The 24,618-nt window shown below is 42.3% G+C and overlaps 1 protein-coding gene across 3 annotated transcripts in view; it reads left to right on the top strand.

The window, feature by feature from the left end:
- The first annotated feature begins 4,633 nt into the window (after positions 1 to 4,633).
- Eprs1 (glutamyl-prolyl-tRNA synthetase 1) overlaps positions 4,634 to 24,618 on the top strand; it is a 68,729-nt gene continuing 48,744 nt past the window's right edge. For 2 of the 3 annotated variants that reach the window (XM_029476049.2, XM_021177243.3), the window contains exons 1-8: positions 4,634 to 4,835; positions 9,214 to 9,298; positions 11,415 to 11,514; positions 12,737 to 12,893; positions 14,364 to 14,503; positions 16,929 to 17,023; positions 22,213 to 22,339; positions 23,023 to 23,215. In XM_029476049.2, coding sequence (XP_029331909.1) covers positions 4,790 to 4,835; positions 9,214 to 9,298; positions 11,415 to 11,514; positions 12,737 to 12,893; positions 14,364 to 14,503; positions 16,929 to 17,023; positions 22,213 to 22,339; positions 23,023 to 23,215 — 943 coding nt within the window. In that variant the 5' untranslated portion in view covers positions 4,634 to 4,789. Of the gene's footprint in view, positions 4,836 to 9,213; positions 9,299 to 11,414; positions 11,515 to 12,736; positions 12,894 to 14,363; positions 14,504 to 16,928; positions 17,024 to 22,212; positions 22,340 to 23,022; positions 23,216 to 24,618 lie in introns of those variants that run through there. The other variant, XM_085843621.1, reaches the window with a different exon arrangement.

Consider the following 24,618-nt stretch of genomic DNA (forward strand, 5'->3'; position numbering starts at 1 on the left):
AGGGGATGGGGCTGGACAGATAGGTCAGTGCTTAAGAGTCCCTGTTGCTCTAGAGACGATCTGGATTTGGCTGCCAGCACACATTAACAGGCAGTTTGCTATCTCCTGCGACTCCAGTTCCAGAGGGTTTGACCCCTCCCTCACTTTAAAGCACCTGCACACATGTCACACATAACTTATGCAGGCATGCATACATACACAAAAATTAAAAGTAATTACATTTTATGCTGTTCTTGGGATAATTACTGTATTGCTCACTGGGATTACATCCATGGCTTTTTTATAGGACCATCAGGATCTAGTAACAGGAAGGCATATCTGTGGCTTCGAAGGATTTGACCACTCCCTCTCGTAACTCCTGTAACACTCCTCCTGATTTTCTTTCTCTCCCTTCTAGCTGCTTGCCCTCAGTCATTTTGCTCTCTCCTTGTCTTCCTTCCCTCAGATGTCACTGTTGGCTGAGGTTGTACTCCTGGCTTTCCACTTTCTCAGTAGATTATCTGATACCTCCAAATAAATGACTTCGCATAAGGTCTTTGCCCAGACGGACAAATGTAGAGCTCAATGAAATCTCAGTAGCTTATGCTTGACTTAGAGTGCTGAAGATTCTGTGAGATCAACTCTGGCAACAATATCATCCTGTCTGAAACTAACAACAATAAACACAAAATATGTATTTGGATTAAAATGCTCAAACTCTAAACCTAGCATGGTGGTATACATTTGCAATCTTGGTACACCATAGGCTGAAGCAGGAGGATCCTAATACTGAGGCCCTCTTTTGCTATGTTGTAAGAACCTGCCTCAAACATACAACAAAACTCTGACAAGCTAGACCTCCATTTTTTTTTTAAGATTTATTTATTGATTATATGTAAGTACACTGTAGCTGTCTTCAGACATCCCATCACATTACCTCCAGAGGCTTTGTTAAAAGTCAAGTCTGGGGGCTGAGTAATGGCTCAGCGGCAAAGAGCACTGGCTGTGCTTCCAGACGACCAGAGTTTGATTTCAGGCACTACATGGCACTTCCCAGCTGCGTGTAGCTCCAGGTCCAGGGGATCAAATGCCCTCTTCTGGCTTCTGCAGGTACCAGGCACACATGTGGCACTCAGACATCCATGCAGGAAAAACACTCATAAAAAGAAATTTTTTAAAAATCAAGTTCTCCCATATTCAAAGTCTGCTTAGCTTTGCTTTTGCTTTAGAATAATCTTGAGGTTCCTTAGTGGTATATGACACGCTTCATGTCCCGGGATCATCCTTGCCCCGCGTGAACTGTTTATATACCACATCCATGCGCAACCGTTCCATGTCTCCCCAGAAGACTATGCGTGCCCAACAAATATTAATGCAGCATTCATTGTAGGTTAGCCACTCCATAGACACCCGATGCCATCCGTTCTCAGTAGTGGGCATAGCACTCACAAGAAGTCTGTTCCTTTGCAAGCTATTTCAAATTGTGTTAAGTTCTGTTGAATGAATTGATTTGGAAGATGCTAGAAGGCAAGTGAAGTGGGAAAGCTAGAAGGGAGTTTCCTCTAGGAAGTATACTTCCCCTAAGGGAGTGATGTCCAAACAACAAGACAGGAGTTCAGCCACGCTTTGTGCTAAGGTTTCATGTGGGAATTGCAAGCACATCTCTTAAGAGAAAGAAAACACAAAGCAAGCCACTATAGCTACAGTAAAATGTATATGAGAAGTGTTGTAAATAAGGTTGGGGTGGGCTAAGTACTTCTTTATGGTTTAGAATGAAATGAAGATGAGCATGGTCTGTCTTCACAGCACTCAGGCTGAGTTGGCAGCATCTCAGGTTCTCAGTGAGCCTGGGCTATCTGTGGAGGCAAGCTTGTGTTACACATGTCCGACATCCTAGCAGTTTGTAAGGTGAGAGCATGAACAAGAGAAAAGAAAGCAACGAATTAACATCCGTTTGTTTCACATGTCTTTTCGTAAGTATTAAATATAGAACTTCAGGACCAGACAAATCCAAACTGGCCTGTGTGGGAAATATGGCAGTTAGCCACTTCTGATCTCTTAGGTCAGATAAACTGGTTCCTTTGATATCTGGCAGGGAAATTTAGAAGAAGTGACTTTGTACTTTCAGCCAGATCTACCGGGATCTAGTACTGGAACTCAGTCCAAAATAATAAAATCCTGTAATTTTATTTAATAAGTCTCTGTCTTTGGTCAGAATTTCTAAAGTCTTTAAAGGGCTAAAAGGAATGTTGAGACTTTATAGGTCAGGGAAACAGCGGAGAGAGTGGGGTGTGAATACTGATGAAGCAGCCACCGGGGTCAAACCAGTGCTCAAGTTGATCACGATCTCAAGTCTGGTTCTGTGAGCAATTCCTAAAGTCATTACTGTTGCCAGGGAGAATATGGCATTGTTGCTGTGTGATGACTGCTTTTGCTCCAGGCTGTACTGGGGTGAACTGAGGCTTGGAGTAGTTTGGTCCCTTGTCATAAACATGTTGATAGACTGGTCTTGTCATTCCTGGAATCCAAGGTAATTAGAGAAGAGTATGACTGGGGGTAGGGGATTGAGTCAGAGAAGAAACAAAATGGCATTAAGTGCACTGGCTGGTGCCTTCTTTCATTGCATTGTAATAAGAAGTACCTTGCCGACTGCAACACGGCTGTGTATAAATGCTGGTTCAGAGGCAGGGACCCAAAGAAAGAGCTACCCTATAGTTACACGAAAACATTGACACATTCCTGAGGCTATTGGAAGGAAAGGGTACATATGTACTGCTTCTGAAATCTCACCTGCATCTTGAACTTTGGGAAAATGCCCTGGGCAAACACATGCATCCCAGAGAATTTGGATTAGAAACCCCTTGAAAGATGCCTACTTAGAACACCCGGAAACAGGACAAATATTAGGGCAGCAGTGGGCTTTTGGTTTTGCATCTGAGCAATCTAGCCAAGGCTTTGCAAGTGTTCTACTCTTGAGATACTAAACACTGAGTCCTGAAGTCTTTCTTGAAGTCCTTGTAAGTCTTTTAACCATTACTATACTTATTTGTTGGTTTGATCGTCTGAGGCAGAATCTCCATATCTATCTATCTGTCTATCTATCTATCACAAGGATTGACCTGAAATAACTAAAGAACTCTATTTACAAAAAAAAACAAAACAAAACAAAAAAAAAAAACCAAAAAAAAAACAAACCACCACCAACTTTTCTGTTCCAACTCAGGATGGCTTTGAACGGAACTCCCGGCAACCCTTTTGCCTCAGACACCAAGTGCTAGGATAACAGGCTATCACTCTTGGCTTACAAAGGACTCTTCGGAGTTTGTTTGTTCATTTCCTTGTTTCCATGTATGCTAAGTGCTCTACCATTGGAATGTATCCCTAGCACCAATTACTATTTATAATTATTTTTTATAATACTTTTTTTTAAGTTCTTTGAGACAAGACCTTGAACTCTATATGAGGCCAAAGATGATCTTAATCCTGTTATCACCAGGTGACGAAGCCTATAACTGCTTTTGGCAGTCTGAAGACCTCCTCAGAGGTAGCCACTATGAGTCAGAGTTGGAGTTTACTATGTGATTTTTTTTTTTTTTTTTAATTTAAGCATGGGAGTTGACAGGTGCTCCAAAGAGGACGCATACCACAGTTACACTTCATGGTCTTAGCAAGAACACTGACGTTATTATTTTTAAAGGTTATTAAGGAATTTGGTCATGGGCTGTTCCTGAATTGTTCTTTTGTTTCCACTGTGAACACAAGTTAACTGTTGTGAGGTTCGCAGACCATCCTTAAGCTCACATACGCGTAGGCCTCGAGCCTGAATTATTATTATTGTTGTTGTTTTTTCGAGACAGGGTTTCTCTGTATAGCCCTGGCTGTCCTGGAGCTCACTTTGTAGTTCAGGCTGGCCTCGAACTCAGAAATCCACCTGCCTCTGCCTCCCGAGTGCTGGGATTAAAGGTGTGTGCCACCACACCGGGCTGAGCCTGAATTATTATTATTAACCCTCTCATTTGAAGATGCTTCTCTCTAAAACAGATAAACAAAAACCCAAACATTGTCAATATTGGCAGGCTTCACTACAGATAGTAACATCTGGAAATCTTGATTCTCAGGGCCATGAGGCCCAGCAAGCAGGTTCATTTTCTCTTTGTCCCCATAGTTTTCTGTATTTCTAGCTTGCCTCCTAGATGCTGGGACGTGCACCACACCAAATAATCCTGAAAATATTTCCTTTTAGAGAAAACTGAAGAAAGGGAAGCTCCCCTATCCCCAGTGTAGCTCGTCGACTTTGTGCGTGTATGTGCCACTGCCCCAGAATGGACTAGTCTATCGTCCGCCTGCTTCCCTCACTTTCCGATGGGTCTTAATGGCTGTTCCTTTTCCACAGCGGAGTGGCACCTTACGGGTGCCCAGTCCTGCTGCCAAGAGGCAACTGGAGCGTGCGGTTAAGGTGGAGCCGGCGCACCGCGATTACGTTCAAAAGCGTTCGCCAGACGTCAGTATCCGCGGGCGGGGGACGAAAGAGAGGCTGAAATGTCGTGGGCGCGCGGCGATGACGCACAGAGTAGCCTGCCTTGACCTCTGCAGTCGTGGCGCGTGGAGTGGGGCGGAGCGAAGGCTGCCTTGGCGGGCGCATATTTATGACGTACCGTAGCGTGCGCACCGACCCCGGCGGTGGCGGCCGGTGGGGAGGAGTCAGGGCTGCGGTGCCTTCGGTCGCGCGCACACGTTGCATCTCCTTGCTTCCACCTGAACCCTCGCCGCCAGGAAGGCAGCCGGACGAGTAGACCGCAGCTCCTGGGAGATGGCGGCGCTGTGCCTCACGGTGAACGCCGGAAACCCTCCGCTGGGTAAGGGCGCCGCCGACCCGCGCGGGTTGCATCAGCGCGTGGGTGCGGGGCCGGTGCCGCGGCGGTCACGCCGAGCGAGCCTCACGCCCCGGGACGGACGGGCCTGCTCTGCTCTGCGGGGAACCCAGCCCCGCGTGGCCCCGGCCTCTGTCCGCTCGGGGCGCCGTCTCCCGAGGCCCGCTGTCCCGGGAATGGGGGGACAGGACCAGAGCCCCGCGGGGAGACGCGAGACCATGGATGCGACTCTGCCAGGGTCCCAAGCGGCTTTTGAAGTGGAATTAAAACCCCAACTGTCTGCCTGGCGCGTCCTTTTAATGCGATCTAGGAACCTCCCGCCCCTTCTCCACCTCTCAGGAGATCTGAATTCACTTGCCCCACTTGCCCTTAGGTTGTCGAGTTAAAGGGAGCAAGGTAGACTTTCCTGTCAGCACTTGGAATTTTTACTGAGGTTGCATTGGCTTGTGGTCGAAGGCTGTAATTACGGAAAGCCGTAGGAACGCTGCGGACTGATGCTACTGGCTGTTTTACTACACACCCCGTGGACGTAGTCCAGGCTCGAGTAAACGTCATCCTACGTTCCACTCGAAATTGATTTTTCAAAGTGGCTAACGCTATTGCTATATAGTTTAAGATTTCTGCCTTTTCATTACTTTGGGAAACAACATAAAAATCATTTTACCATGTAGACTCGGAAGTACTTTCTAATATTCAAAAAGTCAGCCCCTTGAATACAATTGGCCATGTGGGGCTGATGAAATTTCTTGCAACCTCAACTTTGACAGCAGTCTGCGCCTATTGGAGTGAAAAGACATTTACTTATGTATTAATGCGCTGGGATACAGCTCAGGGAGCTTTGCATTGTAGGCAAGCACTTGACCATTGAGCCACACTCACCAGCCCTAAAAATAGACTGTAGTAATCACTTGAAATGTTTTAAAATGATAACATTTTAGCATGTTAGTTCCAGTCTCTGTATGCTAACCTCACAACAAATCCATGAGCCCTGAAAGAAGTAGCTGTGATTCTTAGTTTGAAACGGCACTAGGTAGATGATGCTGACCTCGTGGCTAATCCTGGAGGCCTGAGTTCTGCCCTCGCTGCTGAGTGCAGTCGAGGTTCCTTGATTTGTTCTGTAAGGAAGAAGGAAACCTCTCCAGCGCTGGTTGCCAGAATTTAGTGAGACTACAGGAAGAGTTTTTTTTCACATTTTAGCTGTTCAGTGCATGGCTAAACTATAGGGTTTTTTTGTTGTTGTTGTTGTTTGTTTGTTTGTTTGTTTGTTTTCTGGAGGGATGGGGTGTGTGTGTGAGGTTTTTTGTTTTTGTAAAAACTGCCTTGAAAATCACTGCAGGGGACCGTGAAGTCTGTATCCTTAAAACTCAGAACCAAATTCTGCTGATATTCTGGAAAACAGTCTTAAATTTGGTTTGCATTTTGAACTCTAAGCCAGTTAGAGAATGTATATTATTTTTCTGCTTGCACCTCTTATTTTAATTTTTTATTGCCTATAAATCAGATATATATTCTCTTTTAAGTAATAAAATTGGATTAAATATTTAGAAAAAAAATCACATTGTGAGGATTTTATGGCTTTAACATGTCATTTTGTGAGTGTGTGTGTGTGCGCAAGCTAAAATACTTTCAAACTCACACATAGAACTTTCCCCATCCTACTTAAGAACACAGAGCTTATTTGATGCTTCTGCATCCAGAATACTTCTTTTTTTTTTTTTTTTTTTTTTTTTTTTTGGTTTTTCGAGACAGGGTTTCTCTGTGTAGCCCTGGCTGTCCTGGAACTCACTTTGTAGACCAGGCTGGCCTCGAACTCAGAAATCCGCCTGCCTCTGCCTCCCAAGTGCTGGGATTAAAGGCGTGCGCCACCACGCCCGGCCCCCCAGAATACTTCTTATGTATCTCCTACAGGCAATGAATCTCTCTACCTGACTTCATCCAGGAAGTATAGGCTGATAGAATTCTGCCTAATGTACAGTCTTCTTTGTTGTTCTGAGGCTGATTGTTCTAAGTAGTTCCCAGGATCTAGGAGGACCATGCTTTATTTGCCCTTTACTATCCTTTTTCATGACTTCTTTCAATGTGGAATGATTTATTAGCTTGGTTTTAATAGCGTTGTCTCCTGAAGATGCCAAACCTCTTACTTATGTATCCCTTAATTGGGTTGTTAAATGTTTCCCAGTGGTTGGCATCAAGCTGTCCGTCCTGGGCAGGGATGGTGGAATCATCCCTGCTATACATTGCCAGCCCAGCAGTCGGTGTGTGAATTTGATTTGTCCATTCTGGTCTTGAGCACTTATTGAAGTGCCACCTGCCTGTCATTGTGCTGTCCACCTGCCACTACCCCAGATGTAAAGCTTTCTCTTTCAACCAAAGGCATTTTTAGTTTATTTTTTCATTGATTTATTTAGTTATTTACTTTACAGTCCAATTGAAGTCCCCCTCCCTCCTCTCCTTCTAGTCCCACCCTTTCACTGCCTTCCCCATTCCTCTCTTCCCTTTTCAGAGAACAGAAAGCCCCCTGTGGATCTAGGCCACTGAGGCCAGACAAGACTCCAAGCTAGGGTAAAAGGAGGCAATAGAGTCAGAGGCAGCCCCTGCTCCATTTGTTAGGAGGTCCATATGGAGACCAAGCTGCACATCTGCTGTGTGCTTGTCGAGGGCAACCAAAGGAATTCTAACTGAAAGAACTCGGGGCCGTGCAAACATTTCTCTCTTCATTGGTTTCGGCTTCCATTGTTGTATCCTGCCTATCTGGGTTATTAAAGTGTGTGACTTTGCAATTTGACATTTCCTTTCATGTGTATCAGCAATTTTCTCATGTTACATTCATAACAAAATGTATGTGAAATACTTCATTTCCTATTTAAAACTAATTTTGAGAATTAGTTGACTTGGAATTTGCATATATCTAAGTTCACCAATGGTAATTGTATGCTTTAATATCCAATGGCAAATATGTATGGACATGTGATATATAAACCTCTATAACAATAATGCCAAACATCCCCATTATAGAAAATCCTCTCTCTGTCCCTGGCATCTGGTAGCCAGTTACCTGATTTTTGTTGTTTTGTTTTTGATTTTAGGATTTTGTGTACATTGATTCATACCATGTCTTTATATACACAAGATAGTGCTTTGTGATTCATCTTGTTGCCTGTAACAATAGTTCGTTCTTTTTATATGCGAGACAGGACTCCCATTATGGATATGCCAAAATGTATCTCCTTTACTTGGATTGTCCTGGTTTGTCCCTCCAAATTTTTTGTCTGCTTTTTAAAAACATGTTACCTTTGAGAAATCCATTGTTGTCTTAGTTTGCTTTGTGCAGCTTTAAGACAGTACTACAGACAGGGTGATTTGTAATGGACAGAAGTTTTCTGGCTCACAGCTCTGGAGGCTGAAAAGTCTAAGATCAACAAGCCAGTTGTAGTGGTAGTCTTGTTGTGTCGTAGATCCTTGAGGAATGGGAAGACAGAACAACCCCTCCCCCCCTTCACTGTATTAGTTCTTTCCTGAAGGTTCAGTTCCCCTCACCCTTTGCTCGTTATTGAACCTAGGGCCTCAAGCATACTAGGCAAGCCTTGTTCTTTAGGTTTCAGAAATGATCTCTTATATTCCAGGCTTCCCTTGAATTCCTGATGTTCCTGCCCCAGCTTCCAGGGTGCTGGGAATACAGGCATCACGCTTGACTCTATAGGACCCTTTCTTAGACTGACCAGGGCAACTAAATCTCAACATACAGCTTACAGGGGACAGACCTACAGACCATGGTCAACATAACTTAGCTAGTGATAGAAACACTCAAATCAGCACACTTGTTTTCTACTATAATACGCTGTACAAAATTATTGTACTTTCTTTGATAGGGCCTTATTCCCAGTAGAGCATAGTATTTACATAGAAATGAGTGTCTGCTAGTTTTCCATCTTAACCAAAAAAAAAAAGGGACACAGGATGGGTGAATTACTCACTGTTAGGTGCGGAAAGACAGCGTTACAGCGTGTTTTAGAATTTGAGATCTGAACCGTTTGACTTGCATTCACGTGCTGACTGCTGAATTTTAGCCAAGGGGACTGAACTTGCTGTTTAAGCTCTGTAAAGGAAAGGAATTTCATGTCAGTAACTGGAAGCTGGACACAGTTACAAGCAAGTTAACTGTATTACAACAGGTTCTGACTTGTTACTTCTCTAAGACCCAAGGTTAGACTTTATGGTGGGCAGGAGTCAGGGTGGGATGGAGGGCTGTCACATCTTAACAGGACTTAACATTGGATGGTTGATTCATCCTTACTGCTCTGTGACTCGGGTTATAAATACTATCTTTTGAAGAGAAATAAATCTTTCGTGCTGTCATTTTTAGAAGCTCTGCTGGCAGTGGAACATGTGAAAGGTGATGTCAGCGTTTCTGTGGAAGAAGGGAAAGAGAATCTTCTTCGGGTTTCTGAGTAAGTGTTTATTTATATGTACACCTTTTCCGTTCTGAACAGCGTTGAAAATACAGAGCACTGAGTGTTCTGCGTGTATTATACTTGCTAATTAGGTGGATTCTACCTAGAAAGATGTTTCATCGTGTGTGTGTGTGTGTGTGTGTGTGTGTGTGTGTGTGTGAATGATTGTGCGTGTGTGGAGGCTAGAGATCTTTCTACCTCAGCATCCTGAGTATTAGAATTACAGGTCTGCACTACCATGCCAGGCTGATAACTGTCCTGATAACTGTTAAAGGAGAAAATTGGGGCTGGAATATAGCTAAGGCTGGTAAGAATATTTTCATATTTTGCTTGAGCCATAGTGGCCCACCACCACGAATGAATGAATGAATGGCTTTTTTTTTTTTAAATAGACCCTCACAAGTTATTGTGAGTCTGAATGAGAGACTAAAAGTCTCCGGGTTGGTCCTGTCAACTGTGAGCTGAATTAGTGGTGCTCTGTCAGCTGTTCATTTGGTGAATGTGGCATCGGAATATACAGTTCTTCCTTGGGTTGATGAGACTGTCCAAAGAAGACTTTAGATTTTACTGATTAGAGAAGAAATTTCCATTTATTTGGGAATGTGGTAGGGTGGCAGGGATAAGACAGAGTCTCCCTCAGTATCCCAGGCTGGCCTTGTACCTTCAGCAGTCATGGATGCTGTGTAATGAGCTTGAGCCTCCACATAAGGTTTTAGTGCAGTAGGTAACAGGGGACCTAGCAGGGGACACTGTATGGTAGCTGTGTTTCTAAGTGAGTCCTAAGCCTGATTTCAGCCAAATTTTCTCTTGATGTTTAAAAGTTTAAATCTATGTCCTATTCAATTTTGTCTACTAAAGATTCTGTTTTTCGGGCTGGTGAGATGGCTCAGTGGGTAAGAGCACCCGACTGCTCTTCCAAAGGTCCAGAGTTCAAATCCCAGCAACCACATGGTGGCTAACAACCATCCGTAACAAGATCTGGCGCCCTCTTCTGGAGTGTCTGAAGACAGCTACAGTGTACTTACATATAATAAATAAGTAAAAAAAAAGGAAAAAAAAAAGATTCTGTTTTTCCTGGCCTTGTAAAGTTTTTTGATTTCTACCTTTTGAAATTGTCTTGCTATTGCATTCTGTTTCATGGTTTTGTATCTTGTAAATAACTGTTTCTGTCAAACAGTTGTGTGGTAAGGCTTTCTCACTTGCTTACTCTCTCACTTGTTGTTTTATGCTAGTCGCTGGCTCCCTCCCTCCCTCCCTCTCTCTCTCTCTCTCTCTCTCTCTCTCTTTCTTTCTTTCTTTCTTTCTAACTGTTGGATTTGACTGTGTTGTCCAGGCTGGCCTTGAACTCCTGAATTCAAGCAGTCCTCCTGCCTTAGCTCTCTGAGTCTGCAGGGACTGGGTCTGTTCTCATTTTGTTAGGATTTGACATGCTTTCTGCCCTTGAAAGTTGCATTTGTTTTTAATTATTAAATTTAATAACTTAGTTAATTTAATTTAAAATTATTCTAAATCCCAGTTACGTTTTTGTCACCATTGAGACATAGAAACTGAACATTAGGAGAGCAGGTGGTGTGCAAGTTTATAGGCTCAGTACTCACTAGACTGAGGCAGGAGGATCTTGAGTTCAAGGCTAGTCCAGGATATGTGAGACCCTATCTCAAAAAACAAAATAGCCCGTGAGTTAGCTCAGTGGCTAAAAGTCTGTTTCCAAGCTTCTGTACTGAGTTCAAGTCTCAGAATCCACCTGTTAAAAGGAGAGACTCAGCTTTGTCCTTAGTCAAGTTGTCCTCTGACTCCACATGCAAGCTGTGGTATGCTTGTACTCAATATATACATGTAAAATACAAGGTAAATATAGTTAAAAATGCTAAAGAAACAAAAACCTAAAGGATGACGTATCATATAGAAAATCTACTCCGAAGTAAATTAAATTTAGGTGGATATTTTAGAACATATTGGAATTTGATAGAAACACTACGATCAAATTAACACCCCCCCCCTTTTGTTTAACTATGGTAGAAAAATGGTAAATGTTAAGGTTTCTGTTTGTGCCGTTGTGACTCTTAAGACTTTTGCAGAAGCAACTACAGTTTACATAATGCTTAACTTCTAGGAATGTGGCATTCACTGACGTGAATTCAATCCTGCGCTACCTGGCTAGAATTGCAACTACGTCTGGGCTGTATGGGACTAATCTGATGGAGCACACTGAGGTAAGCAAGGAAGATTCATTTTCCTGTGTGTTTTGTCTTGTGCTTTCTCTGTTTGGGAGCACTGTTGTCCTACTGTGCATTGACATGTGATATTAGTCTTTAGAAGGATATGAACAGAGTTTAATCATAGGCCCAGGGAAGGAATGTTTGTGCTTGGTTTGCTTTTTAAAGCAGAGACCTCTCTTTTCTGTATGGCCCAGGTTAGTCTGTCAGCTTGTGTCCTGTGCTGCTGGTTCACTGCATGCTTCTTTTCAGAAAGATAAACTGGAAGAGTAGCTAAAGTAGATGTTTTATGTAAGCATGTGGGGGATCCCCAGCACTGCAAAGGAACAGACTTCAGCTCTTAGGGTTCACGGTCTCCGGCCAGCCAAGTTGGTTAGTGCTGTCTTCACCTTCCTGGTTTGTGAGCATCTCATCATAGACAGATTGTGCTGTCCAGCTCATGCCGCTCACCTTTCCCAGTTACAGAGAAGACAGCAGGCCCACACAACGAAGAGATCCGTGCAGGCTCCCACACACGTTTGGGAGTTCATTTTCTTTCTTAAGTTAATGATTAATGACCACAGTACAGGTCAGCTTTCAGTGCTACTCTGTAGAGGCAGGTTTTCTCCTGTTTTACCTAATTATATTCTACTCTAATTTTTGTTAATCTCACACAGTTCAAAAAATAATGTCTTTTCTTTTCCGTTGTTGGTTTTTTTGGTTTTTGTTTTTTGGGGATTGGGGGTAGGTCTCACTGTATAGTCCAGGCTGATGTCTACACTTCATCTTCTTGCCCTGCCAGGTTACAGCTATGTACCAACACACTGGGCAGAAAACGATTTTAATTATTGACTTTTAAATATCTTCCAGTTGATTAATCTGTCTGTCTAGGCAGCTTAGTTAGTCCTTTCCACTGTTAGTTATCAAGCAGTTTTCCCTGTCTCCCCCCCCCCCCCCCCATGTGAACCTTTCATGTACCTGGTTTAAAAAGACAAAAAAAGAAAGAAATCATAGGGAAATAAATGAACTGTAGAGACGGCATTTATTTAGGTGGCATATTAGATCCAGAGTAGCAGAATTAAACCCATGTAATAGTAAATTGTATAATTTCAAGTAAGAACATTTTTGTTCTAGCTGAGGAAGCCAAGAGTACTTTGTGGCTTTATTAACGTTTTGTGTGACCATTTTGTTTGGAAGCCTGAGCTTTGGGGTTCATTCTTTTTCTATCTTTTGTTCACAGATTGATCATTGGTTGGAGTTTAGTGCTACAAAGTTGTCTTCGTGTGATGGGCTGACTTCTGCAATCAACGAGCTTAATCATTGCCTGTCTCTGAGAACATACCTAGTGGGGAACTCCTTGACCTTAGCAGATCTATGTGTTTGGGCCACCCTAAAAGGTATTAACAGCTCCTCTTACAGTACTGGTGCTTTAGTGTTTAGAGTAGTTGTTGTTTGGGGTGGGTTGTTAGCTCTTGAGATGGGGCTGGTCTCAAGCTCTTAAGCTCAAGCAGCCCTTCTGCCTCAGTCTCCCAGGTGGCCGGTGCTATACTGGTGCGTAGTGGTGCCCATTCTGTTTTGGTCATATACTACTGTGCTAGATGAAAAGTGCCTTTATGTATGTGTGCATAGGCAGTGCGGAAATGAGGACTTTCTTACTGGCCATGCTCAGTCTGGCTTTCTTATTGGTGGTCACGGGCATTCTGTGTTCTCTGATGGCCCTGGAGGTCGTCTCTCTCCCTGACTCCTCTTGCCTTTGGTGTTGTCATTCCTGCTAAAGAGATCCTCATCCTACTTAGCCTTTCTACCTAAGTGACCGCCTAATCACAACCTTTGTGTCCAGCCTGGGAATGAGAGGGGCAGGTTAGTGAGCCGCTTGGAGTGTTGTTTTGGTGGGTCCTTTTTTTCCTCCTGTGCAATTAATTTACAACAGATGTGATAATGTTCTTAACAACATGGGGAACAGTTAACTTGAAAAACAAAACAAGAAAATCTTCATGAGGTACTGATATGTAAAATCTGTATTTAAAATTTATAGTTTGAAATATTTTGACATAATTTATAGTTGTAGTATTTTCACCACAGACAAGCTTTTGAATCTACAGATTCCGGTAGTCTATCCATTTGATGGTGAGGCAAGAGTTTCCAGGAAAGGTGCACTTGCGGGAGAGGTGGAAGCCTCAGTCAGCAGTGTACTTTAGATTTTATGGAGGCAAATATACAAGTCAGTAACTGACGTAGAGTTACCTAGGTTATTATGACATGAGGTCACTGAAGCCACAAGGCCAGAAGAGAGCAGCCTTTAAAAATGTAATTTTGGCTTTGTAGCTTCTGTCTGATTGGTGGGTATATAAAGAGTACAATCTACGAGAAAGCACGGGTCACTGAAGACCACTTAAGATGGCTTAGTCAGACAACCTGGTCTATGGAAACTTTGGACCCGTCAAAAGCTTAAGTTGCAGGAGTTGGCAGGCAGAATTAGAAGTCTATGACATCCTATGAACATCATCAGTGTTTAGTTGAAATGGAGCTAAACAGTGTCTCTTCTGTGCACTAGCAAAGTTACAAAGTGGGGAGGGAATGGAGTCGGTGACCCCATAATTAACTGCTTCTTGCTTACCTTAGCTTTTGTAGTTTTCTCTAGTTGATCTACTGAAATGAAGCACTGGGCGGATAGCTGAGCACTACCACACCTGGCCTCCAATTAAAAGCGTGTCTTTTGTGACCTCACAAAATAGACCAAACTATTAGGGTTTCATTGCAGAGGCCCAACTATAAGCTAATTTCATTCACATAAATTAACTGTGACTGGAACTTTGCTTTAGATTTGCTGGTTTGGTAAAGATTTAAAAAATTATGTTCACTTACAGGAAATGCTGCATGGCAGGAACACTTGAAACAGAACAAAACTCTAGTCCACGTTAAACGCTGGTTTGGCTTTCTTGAAGCCCAACAGGCCTTCCGCTCAGTTGGCACCAAGTGGGATGTTTCAGGAAACAGAGCTACAGTGGTAAGCCTTACAGCACCTGTATTGTTCTGCATTGCAGCTTTATGTGTTTGTAGGTACACACAAGCTATGTAGGTGTCCATGTCGAGGTCAGCTTAGTGGGAGTCAGGTCTCTCCTTCCCACTGTGGGCCCCGGGCCACTGCATGGCTTCAGGCTTCATAATAAGTGTTTTCACCTGCTGAGCTATCTCACTGTCTCTGGGGTTTGGGTTGTTGTTGTTGTTGCTTTTGTTTTTAATGCTGATATTTTATTTGATGTTGAGATTTTAGATCTGAAAGATTATTATTATTTTTTGGGGGGGGGATGAAATATAGCCCAGCATCAGGGTGTTTGCTTGGCATGATCAGGGCCTGGTATTGGACCTGTGGTACTGCTTTCAAAAAAAAAAAAAAAAAAAATCAAGAAGTTATTTCCATTTAAAAAAAAAAATCTTAGATCTTATTTTTTTTAAGTTTTAGGATACCTTTAGCTGTTCAACTACATAAAAGCCCTGAACTTTTGGCTACAAGATATGTTCCAATGTGTGTTCTTCATTCAAACTCCATATAATGAAAATTACATTTTATATATTGTTTTTGTTGGTTTTTGGTGACATTTTGGGGAAATGTCCTGCTATCAAGTGATACCCTCAGTCACCTGTTTTATGACCACACTTCCTTCTTTATCCTGAATCTTCACTGATTTTGAGCCATTGAGTTGTTCTGTAGAAGGATGTCACATATAGTTCAGTAGCAGAGGTCCTCCTTCCAGGTAACAAGTATTCTCTTTTGATCTGCTTTGCTTACTAGATCTCCTAGCTGCATATTTTGCCAACCTAACACAAGCTGAAGGGGGTACCTCAGTTGAGAAAATGTTTCCATCGGGTTGGCCTGTAGACAATCCCTGGGGCATTTTCTTAATTGATGATTGCACTGGGAGAGCCCAGCACCTGCAGGTGCCACACTTGGGCAGACAACCCTAGCCGAAAGCCATCTTAGCAAGCCACAGAGCAAGCCAGTGAACAGCAGCAGCAGCAGCAGCACTCCTCCAGGGCTTCTGCTTCAGTTCCTGCCTCCAGCCTCTGGCTTTGAGTTTTCACCTTGACTTCCCTCAGTGGGCCATTACCGGGATACATTAACAAATAAACTTTTTTCCCCAGGTAATTATTGATCGTGGGCTGTATCACACTATAGCAACCAAACTAAGGCACTAGGCATGCACAGTGACGTTTGACTCAGTGAAGGTTTTCTGCTGTAATAACATTTGCAAACACTGCTAGTTGGGCATAGAGGTCATGGCATACTCAGGTGATTTCACTTACACTCTTCACTCATCTTTCAGCATTTCTCTACCTAATCCATCAACAAGTTCTATATTGAGAGGTTTTCTTTCTTTTTTTTTTTTTTTGGTTTTTCAAGACAGGGTTTCTCTGATAGCCCTGGCTGTCCTGGAACTCACTTTGTAGACCAGGCTGGCCTCGAACTCAGAAATCCGCCTACCTCTGCCTCCCGAGTGCTGGGATTAAAGGCGTGCGCCACCACGCCCGGCGAGAGGTTTTCTTACTAGTGCTGATTTTATTGAGACCCCATTAACTCCTGCTTTATTAAATAATATAATTTTTTTATAAAAAATTATTGGTGTGTGGGTGTTTTTGTCTGCACAACATGTCTGGTGCTTGTGGAGGTGAAAAGAGTTTCCTGGGACTGGAGTTACACATGGTGTGAGCCGCTGTGGGTTCTAGGGATCAAATTCAGATCATCAGCAAGAACAGAAAGTGATCAAGTCGTCGCCACCAGGGACTTTCAAGCCTAATGGACTTTCTTTAATTTTTTTTTTAAAGATTTATTTATTTTATTATATGTAAGTACACTGTAGCTGTCTTCAGACATTCCAGAAGAGGGCGCCAGATCTCGTTACGGATGGTTGTGAGCCACCATGTGGTCGCTGGGAGTTGAACTCTGGACCTTTGGAAGAGCAGTCGGGTGCTCTTACCCACTGAGCCATCTCACCAGCCCCCCTAATGGACTTTCAAGTCCCCTGTATTTTGGATCCAGTCCATCTCAGCCTCTGTGTTCATGCGCCCAGCCCCGTTGACTTGACACCACTTTCCTCTTGCTCACCTTTGTGTCTCTCTCTTAAGTGGCTCCTTCTTCTAGTCTGGTACATTTCGACTTATTTTCAAGATTCATCTTGGGTCTTGCATTCTGTTATGATTTTTCCTGGTGACATAGATCCTGCTTTTTAACTTTAACTGAACACCTTATAGTACCGCTTTAAATGTCTTTCCTAACTGAGGTTTGGCTTCCTTCACGTTCCTCTGTACATTTGGAGGCTGTAGAGAGTATGGATGACGGAGTCGTCACTCTGCTTGTGACCAGTATTTGGTAAGTGAGTGTACTTACAAACAGTCAGCCATGTATGTTTTTCCTGTGTCTGCTTTGTTTTTAGGCACCTGACAAAAAACAAGATGTTGGGAAATTCGTGGAGCTTCCAGGTGCAGAGATGGGAAAGGTGACAGTCAGATTCCCCCCAGAGGCTAGTGGGTAAGGAACACCGCCTGCTTAGAGCCCATCACACTTAGTGAATAAGCTCTGCAGTCCTGACTACTCAGTGTTGCTAAGTTCATCTAGAAGGACATGGTTTTAAGGGTGGAAGTAAATCTAGAAAGCCTCAGTTTAATTACTTACAGCTTATGTTAATTTGTAGTTTTAGTTCATTAAGGCAATAGAGACAACATCTGAATTTCATTATAGAATTTTAAAAACAAATAAAGTGTCCATATATAGAAAAGCTTGGTTTTGCTTATACTTTGAGATTTCTGCAGCCTTTTTTCAGTAAGAATTTGTATTTATACCTACTCCCTTAGAGTAGACATTACAGTAGCATTTATTTTTCTAAAATAAATGAAAGGAAAATTTGAAAAACTTATTTAGTTCTTTCCATTAATTTTCAGGTCTTCCAAACCTATTAACTCTTGACACATAAGAAAATAGTGGCTGACTAGCCCCTGAGAGCCCACATGCCCTGCCCACACTTCCTCAGCCTGAGGGAGCCTCTGCCTGTGCATGTCAGTCATTCCATTCTCTCTGAAACACCCTAGTGAAGTCTAATAGAAGCCTTCCCAAGGTGCTAACAGAGAAGCGAATCTCCCTGTAGCAGCCTTCCTCAGGAGGTTTAGCCGTAGGAGACCATCACACTGTCTGACGTGAGATGATAATGCTTCCTACATTTAATTGAGATCTGGCTTTAATGGCAGATAATAACTCCTCATTTTCCATTTAATAGTTCTTTATTCACAATTTTGTTACTAATGGCATTTTGAAATTCTTCATTTTGAGATGGTGGGGTGAAGATGCGACCAAGTTTGATATAGCTGAAGTTTGCCTTGAACTCATTATGTGGCAAGACTGGCTTTGAACTCCTAATCTTCCTTCCACCTCCTGAGTGCTGGAATAACAGATCACCCCAGCCAGAACTCCACATTTTATTTTTTTTAACATTCTTTTTTTTTTTTTTTTTAACATTCTTTTTTTTTATTTATTTTTTATTTTTTTAATATTTTTATTACATATTTTCCTCAGTTACGTTTCCAATGCTATCCCAAAAGTCCCCCATAGCGCCCCCCACTTCCCTACCCACCCATTCCCATTCTTTTGGCCCTGGCATTCCCCTATATTGGGGCATATAAAGTTTGCAGGTCCAATGGGCCTCTCTTTCCATTGATGGCTGACTAGGCCATCTTTCGATACATATGCAGCTAGAGACAAGAGCTCCGGGGTTCTGGTTAGTACATCATGTTGTTCCAACAATAGGGTTGCAGATCCCTTTAGCTCCTTGGGTACTTTCTCTAGCTTCTCGAACTCCACATTTTATATTGACATTTCTAAGTTTGTCAATTCAGATTTTGAACTAAATGCCAGATAGAAGAAAATGAAAGGACCTGGAGAGAGGGTTGTTCCAGAGGACGCAGGTTCAGTTCCCAACACCTACATGACAGCTCACAACTGACTGTAACTCCAGCTCCAGGGGATCGAAGTCCTCATCTGGCCTCTGCAGGCACCAGGCACATAGACACACATCTAGCAAAACACCTATGTACATACATTTTATTTCACTAACTGTTTATTATATGTGTGTATAAGTGTGTGTTTGTCTGTATGTTTACATTCTGCAGGCAGGGTCCCAAGGCATTGTGGGTGCTGGGAATTGAACTTGGATCATCTGTAAGAGCAGCAAGTGTTCTTAACCATGGATCCATCTCTCTTGTCTCCTAAAAATAATTTTTTTTTAAGATTTTATTTATTTATTATATGTAAGTACACTGTAGCTGTCTTCAGACACTCCAGAAGAGGGCGCCAGATCTCGTTGCAGATGGTTGTGAGCCACCATGTGGTTGCTGGGATTTGAACTCTGGACCTTTGGAAGAGCAGTCGGGTGCTCTTACCCACTGAGCCATCTCACCAGCCCCCTAAAAATAATTTTTTTAGAGAAAGAAATAAAAGAGAAGCTAACTAAATAGCTACAGACTTGATCAATGAGGGATTGATAATTGGCAAAGTAAGATTTGCCATGAAAAACACCTGACATGGTTCACTCTGCACTATATTTTACGTCCTTGGTATTTTGTTACTGTCTGCTTCGACAGGTCAGTTGTCCTTCTGAGTAGTGACCTTAATGACTTGGCAAAAGGTACTTTTATTTATTTATTTATTTTATACATGTGAGTTCACTATAGTCCTCTTCAGACACTCCAGAAGACCGTATCAGATCCCATTACAGATGGTTGTGAGCCACCATGTGGTTGCTGGGGATTGAACTCAGGACCTCTGGAAGAGCAGTCTGTGCTCTTAACTGCTGAGCCTTCTCTCTAGGCTGCAAAAGGTATTTTTAAAATAGAATGTGTAGTGATGCCATTCATCCTTTTTTAATCACTGTCATTCATTAATGTAGTCTTTTACAACTGAATTTTAGAATAATGGACTTAGTGGTGCTCTGATGCCCTGTGGGAACTGGAGCATGACCCAGTGTCCCGTCTTCCTGAGCGTTCTTTCTTTGTTCTCATCCTCAGATGCTGTTGAATCTCTTCTGTGAGCATGAAGTCAGAAGGCTTGATGTTGCTCTTGCTTATTCTTCTGATGTTTTATTTTGTTTTTGAGACAAGGTCTCATGTGTCTGAGGCCACCCTCAGACTGCTTGAACAGACTGTGTTGCTGAGGGTGACCTCAGACTCCTGGTTTTCCTGCCTGTACTTATATAGAAGTAGGGGTATGGACATGAGTCCTGTATTCATTTTGTGCAGTGCTGGAATTGAACTTGGGGCTTCCTGCATGCTAGGCATGCTCTATACCAGCTGAGCTATACCCGTAGCCCTTTCCTCTGTACTCCTGGCTGAGTTGGTACTCACTATATAGACAGAGCTAGTCTTGAACTCAGAGCTGCCCTCCTGCTTCAGCCTCTCAACTGTTGTGATTTTGTGTGTGACACTTATGTGTTAGCTGTTATGTGCAGACACTATCTGATGTGTCACGTGCAGTAGCCCATGAATCTGCAACTCTGTGAGAAAAAGCAGTTACTATTTGTTTTACTTGTGGTTTCAGAAACTGACTCACACCGTGTGCTAATAATATATCAGGTTTAGATTTCTGCCATCTGTTTCTGGCCTAGTATTTCCTGTGTGTGGGCTTGTGACAGAAAGAAAGGGAGAAGGGAGAGGGAGGTGCGGCACAATCTAATGCAGATCACTGCAAAGTGTGCACTGTTCATCTTTTAGAGCTGATTTGATATAGGTTGTCTCTTGAGAAGGCTAATTTTGTGACTGTGGTTTTCTTGAGATTTGTATTCTTAGGGCTGTATCCACTGTTTCAGATTCAGATGTGTCTTCAAAGCATAAGAGGTTTTTTTCTGAAGATGGATATGAACATTATGAATAAAGCTGAGCACATTAACTAATAATAGGTGATCAGTGATCACTGGTGAAAAATTTTTAAATATTTCATTTATTTGGTTTGTCTTGTATGTACATATATGTAGACACACATGTGCCACATGTGGAGGAATCATTTCTCTCCTACCATGGGAAGCCCAGAAATTGCGCTGAGCTTGTCAGACTTGGTAGCAGGTGCTTACCCACTGAGCCATCTCTGCAGCCCTGTGCTTCACTTCTGACAGTAGTTACAGTGGTGTTGCTAAATGCAGCACACATAATATCTTCTTAGTGTCTCAGGTTCTTTCTGGGAACTCACATCCCTTTATTTTGTTTTAATTTTTTTTAAATTTTATATGTATGGGTCCTTTGCTTGCATGTATATCTGTGCACCACATGTATTTTTCAGGTGCCTGTGGATGCTACAAGAGAGTGTCAGATCCTCCAGAACTGGAGATAGAGACAGTTGTAAGCTGCCATGTGGGTGCTGGGAACAAGTCTGGGTCCTCTGGAAGAGCAAACAGTGCTCTTAACCATGGAGCCATCTCTTTAAACAAACTTATTTTTAATAATAGGTTCAGATTTGTAGAAAGTTGGAAAAATGCAGTAGAAGCTTGTGTGCATTTGTGTGACTATATACCTGCACAGGCTTTTGGTTTATGCAGGAGGGTGAATCATCAATCTGGACTGCTGTTTGAGTGTTGAAAGAATGCTGACTTAGACCTGGATACAGTTCAGTGAGAGGGTGTCCCTTTGACACAGGCAAAGCACTGAGTTCAGTCTCTCGCACCACAGAAAGGCTTGATGTAAAAAGCAAAGACATACTAAGGGTCTGCATTTTTTTCCTCCCATGTTGGTATATTAGTTGAGATCAAAGATGTGCTTTCCAGCTAGGTAACTATTTTAAAACATTTACTGCAGCTACCACAGAAACTAATAAACATTGGTGAGTGCTATTTAAACCTGCTTCATAAGTGTTTAACCTTGCCTCATGCCTATTTTCCTGCCTCGGTGACAATATCTTTAGCACTAAGATCTCAGATGCACATTCTTAGGTTAGGGTTATATAGCTCACGTTGCCTTGGAACATGTGATCCTCATGACTGTGCCTGCCAGGCCTCACCACCTCACCAGACTTGGCTTTGTATGTTGCTTTTTACCACTGGTTTGATGGAGGAGGTCATTGCTATTCAGTACTGTTATTCTTTTATTGTCAATATTATCAGCTGCCCATAGGAACAAACAGTATTTTCTTAGATTCCGTTTGTGGAGTTTGGTGCTAGATTGGACCTTTGAGATCATTTAGTTTAAATATTTTCATTAGCATCTGAGACAACTGAAACCAAGGAAAGTGGTCAAAACTCATAGCTTTTTTCTATCACATTAGCTTTCATGGTCTCTGACTTAGCCATAATAGTGACAGCAGCCGTCTTGGGTGCTTCTCTCCTGGTGGTAGATGGTTGTTCCCAGCAGCAGCAGCAGAGCTGAGAGGTACCCTGCTGGGCTACATCGGTAATGGTTGCAGAACTTTTCCTTTCAGTGACCATTCCTCTTGGAAGAACAAAAAAGATTGTTCTTAGGATTTCTAATACCTTGCCCTCTGAGAGTTTATGTAGGGGGTTGTAGTCATGGTTACACTGTCCATGTTCTAGTCTGTTGTCTCTGTCAGTCACATTTTCTATTACAGCACCTGTTGGTAGACAGTAAAATGACTGGGGAGAATATAGTTCTTAGCTCCTCAGAGAGTTAAGGGTAAGAATCCGGTTGAAGCATGTTAATGAGTTTCTCTGTGAAATGTTTTTGTTTTAGTTACTTACACATTGGGCATGCGAAAGCTGCTCTTCTGAACCAGCACTACCAGGTTAACTTTAAAGGGAGATTGATCATGAGATTTGATGACACAAACCCAGAAAAGGAAAAGGAAGATTTTGAGAAGGTAATTAAAAGTGTAGTGATGACCTTTTCTCAGAAAAATGGGTTAAAATCAGAGCTCAATCCGATGCCTTCATGGTACGAGAATAAATTTGGTTTCATTGCTGCCTTTCCCCTCTTCATCTGTATATTTCATGCCTGAGACCTAAGCCAAAATGCAATTGAGCTCCCATTCCAAAAACTTAAGTTAATTTTTCCTTTTCTCTAGTTATTGTTGAATTTACTTAAATACTTCATTTTTATTTGAACACCAGTTTAACTGGAAGCAAGATTTCTTATTGCCATAGTCTTAAGTTTATGAATGAAATAAAACTGCACAGGTATTGTAAGGTGTGGTTTTCTAGCCTCATAGTATCTGTACTTGAGGGACTTGTAATACAGTCACTGAGGGGCTGGTGGCGTTGGTGTCACGGTATAGCGGCTCTCGGTAAACAGAGCTCCACCTTGAGATCCAGTTTCCCAGCTGGGCGTCTGGAAGCACTGAGTGCACTGAGTGCTTTCGCCTCTTCTGTCCTAGCCTTGTGCATCATCTGCAGTCTTTTCAGGCTCCTTAACACTGATGGTGCTCATTACATGTGCCCAAAATAAGTATCATTGGTTGAATATGTATAAGAAAATGACAGATACAATGCTGGTTACAGTGAATTTGGTTTTTTGTTTTGTTTTGTTTTGTTTTCTTTACTGCAGGTCATCTTGGAAGATGTTGCAATGCTGCATATTAAACCAGATCAGTTTACTTACACTTCAGATCATTTTGAAACTATAATGAAGTATGCAGAGAAATTAATTCAAGAAGGGAAGGCTTATGTGGATGACACTCCTGCAGAACAGATGAAGGCGGAACGTGAGCAGAGGACAGAATCCAAACACAGGAAGAACTGTACGGCATAGTTTGTATCAGTCTAATGGATACGCTTGCTTTCTTTTTTTTTAATGAGAGATATAGCTTAAGACACAATGAAGGCTGTTTCTTTTTCTAATTCTTATGCCTTTCTATGTTTGTCTGAGACAGCCTTGCTGAGTGTAACCTAGCTGGGTTCAAACTTGCTATTTTCCTGCCGCAGCCTCGTGTTAGGATTACAAGCTGTGTCGTTGGCCCCGCTTGCATTCCTCCTTTTCTTGCCTGGGATCTAACCCAGGCCTACACATGTTAGACCACTGAGCTTACCAAACCCAGATCCTGGTGCAGCTTCTCATAGCTGTGTCTGCACTGCACCTGTGTTCAATGTCTTGTCTCCAGCACCTCACTTCTTGTATACAGTTTCTTGCATTTATTTCATTTGAGGTATTCTTTTGGTAACATTTAAAGTTATTTTAATTTAAATGCTTACCAATCCTGAAGTGTTTGAAAATGCTGTGAGCATGTACATGTGTGTGAGATTACTATAATGTGAAAGTTCATTGTCCTCCCATATTGGTGCAGTATCGCATGAATAAAATCTCTACGTCTTTCAGTTACTTCTACACTGCTGTGACAGAAGCATCTTAGGTCCATGAGGGACAAGAGGCATAAGATAGTGCAGTCCACTGTTAGAGATCAGCAGGTCTGTCATTATTGCTGGGATATGACAATATGGCTCATTTATATGCTACTGACTTTGGAAGCATGGAGTGGGATCAGAATTGATGCTGAGCTATTATACTCAAAGGTCTAACCCCAGTTGTGCACCAAAGGTCTCAACCTTCCAAAACTGCCATCAGCCAGGGACCAGGTACTTACCTGTGGGAGGCATTTCATAGCTCAACAGTCAAAAATTATTTTTTATTTTTTCAGATAACAAATAGAAGAAGAGGTAGCCCAGTCTGATATTAAATGTCCTTTGGCTTCCCTGTGCTGAGGTTATAGGTTTTATAGATTATATACATTACTATATCCAGTCTAAGAGACGTCCTTGCCTTTCTAATTCATGACTTGTCCCTGAGCTTACTAATCAAGCTCTCTCTCTCTCTCTCTCTCTCTCTCTCTCTCTCTTTTTTTTTTTTTTTTTTTTAATTTATTTTAAAGACAGGGCTTTTCTGTGTATCCCTGGCTGTCCCGGAACTCACTTTGTATACCATAGACCATGCTAGCTTAGAGAACAGAGATGTGCCTGTCTCTGTTTCCCACCAAGCACAAAATCAAGCAATTTTTATTCGTTGCAATATGTTGTCAGAACTTCCTCACTATATTTAAATCTAAAACATCTCATTTGGGGAGCACAGTAAATTTAAATTGTTACAGCAAACTTTTTTTTTTTTCTCTAAAAATTATATTCTCAAAGGGAGTTAACTGGACTTTGAGAC

The sequence above is a fragment of the Mus caroli genome, unplaced genomic scaffold, assembly GCF_978045245.1.
Source record: "Mus caroli unplaced genomic scaffold, Mus_caroli_1 scaffold_1, whole genome shotgun sequence".
Classification (NCBI taxonomy): domain Eukaryota; kingdom Metazoa; phylum Chordata; class Mammalia; order Rodentia; family Muridae; genus Mus; species Mus caroli.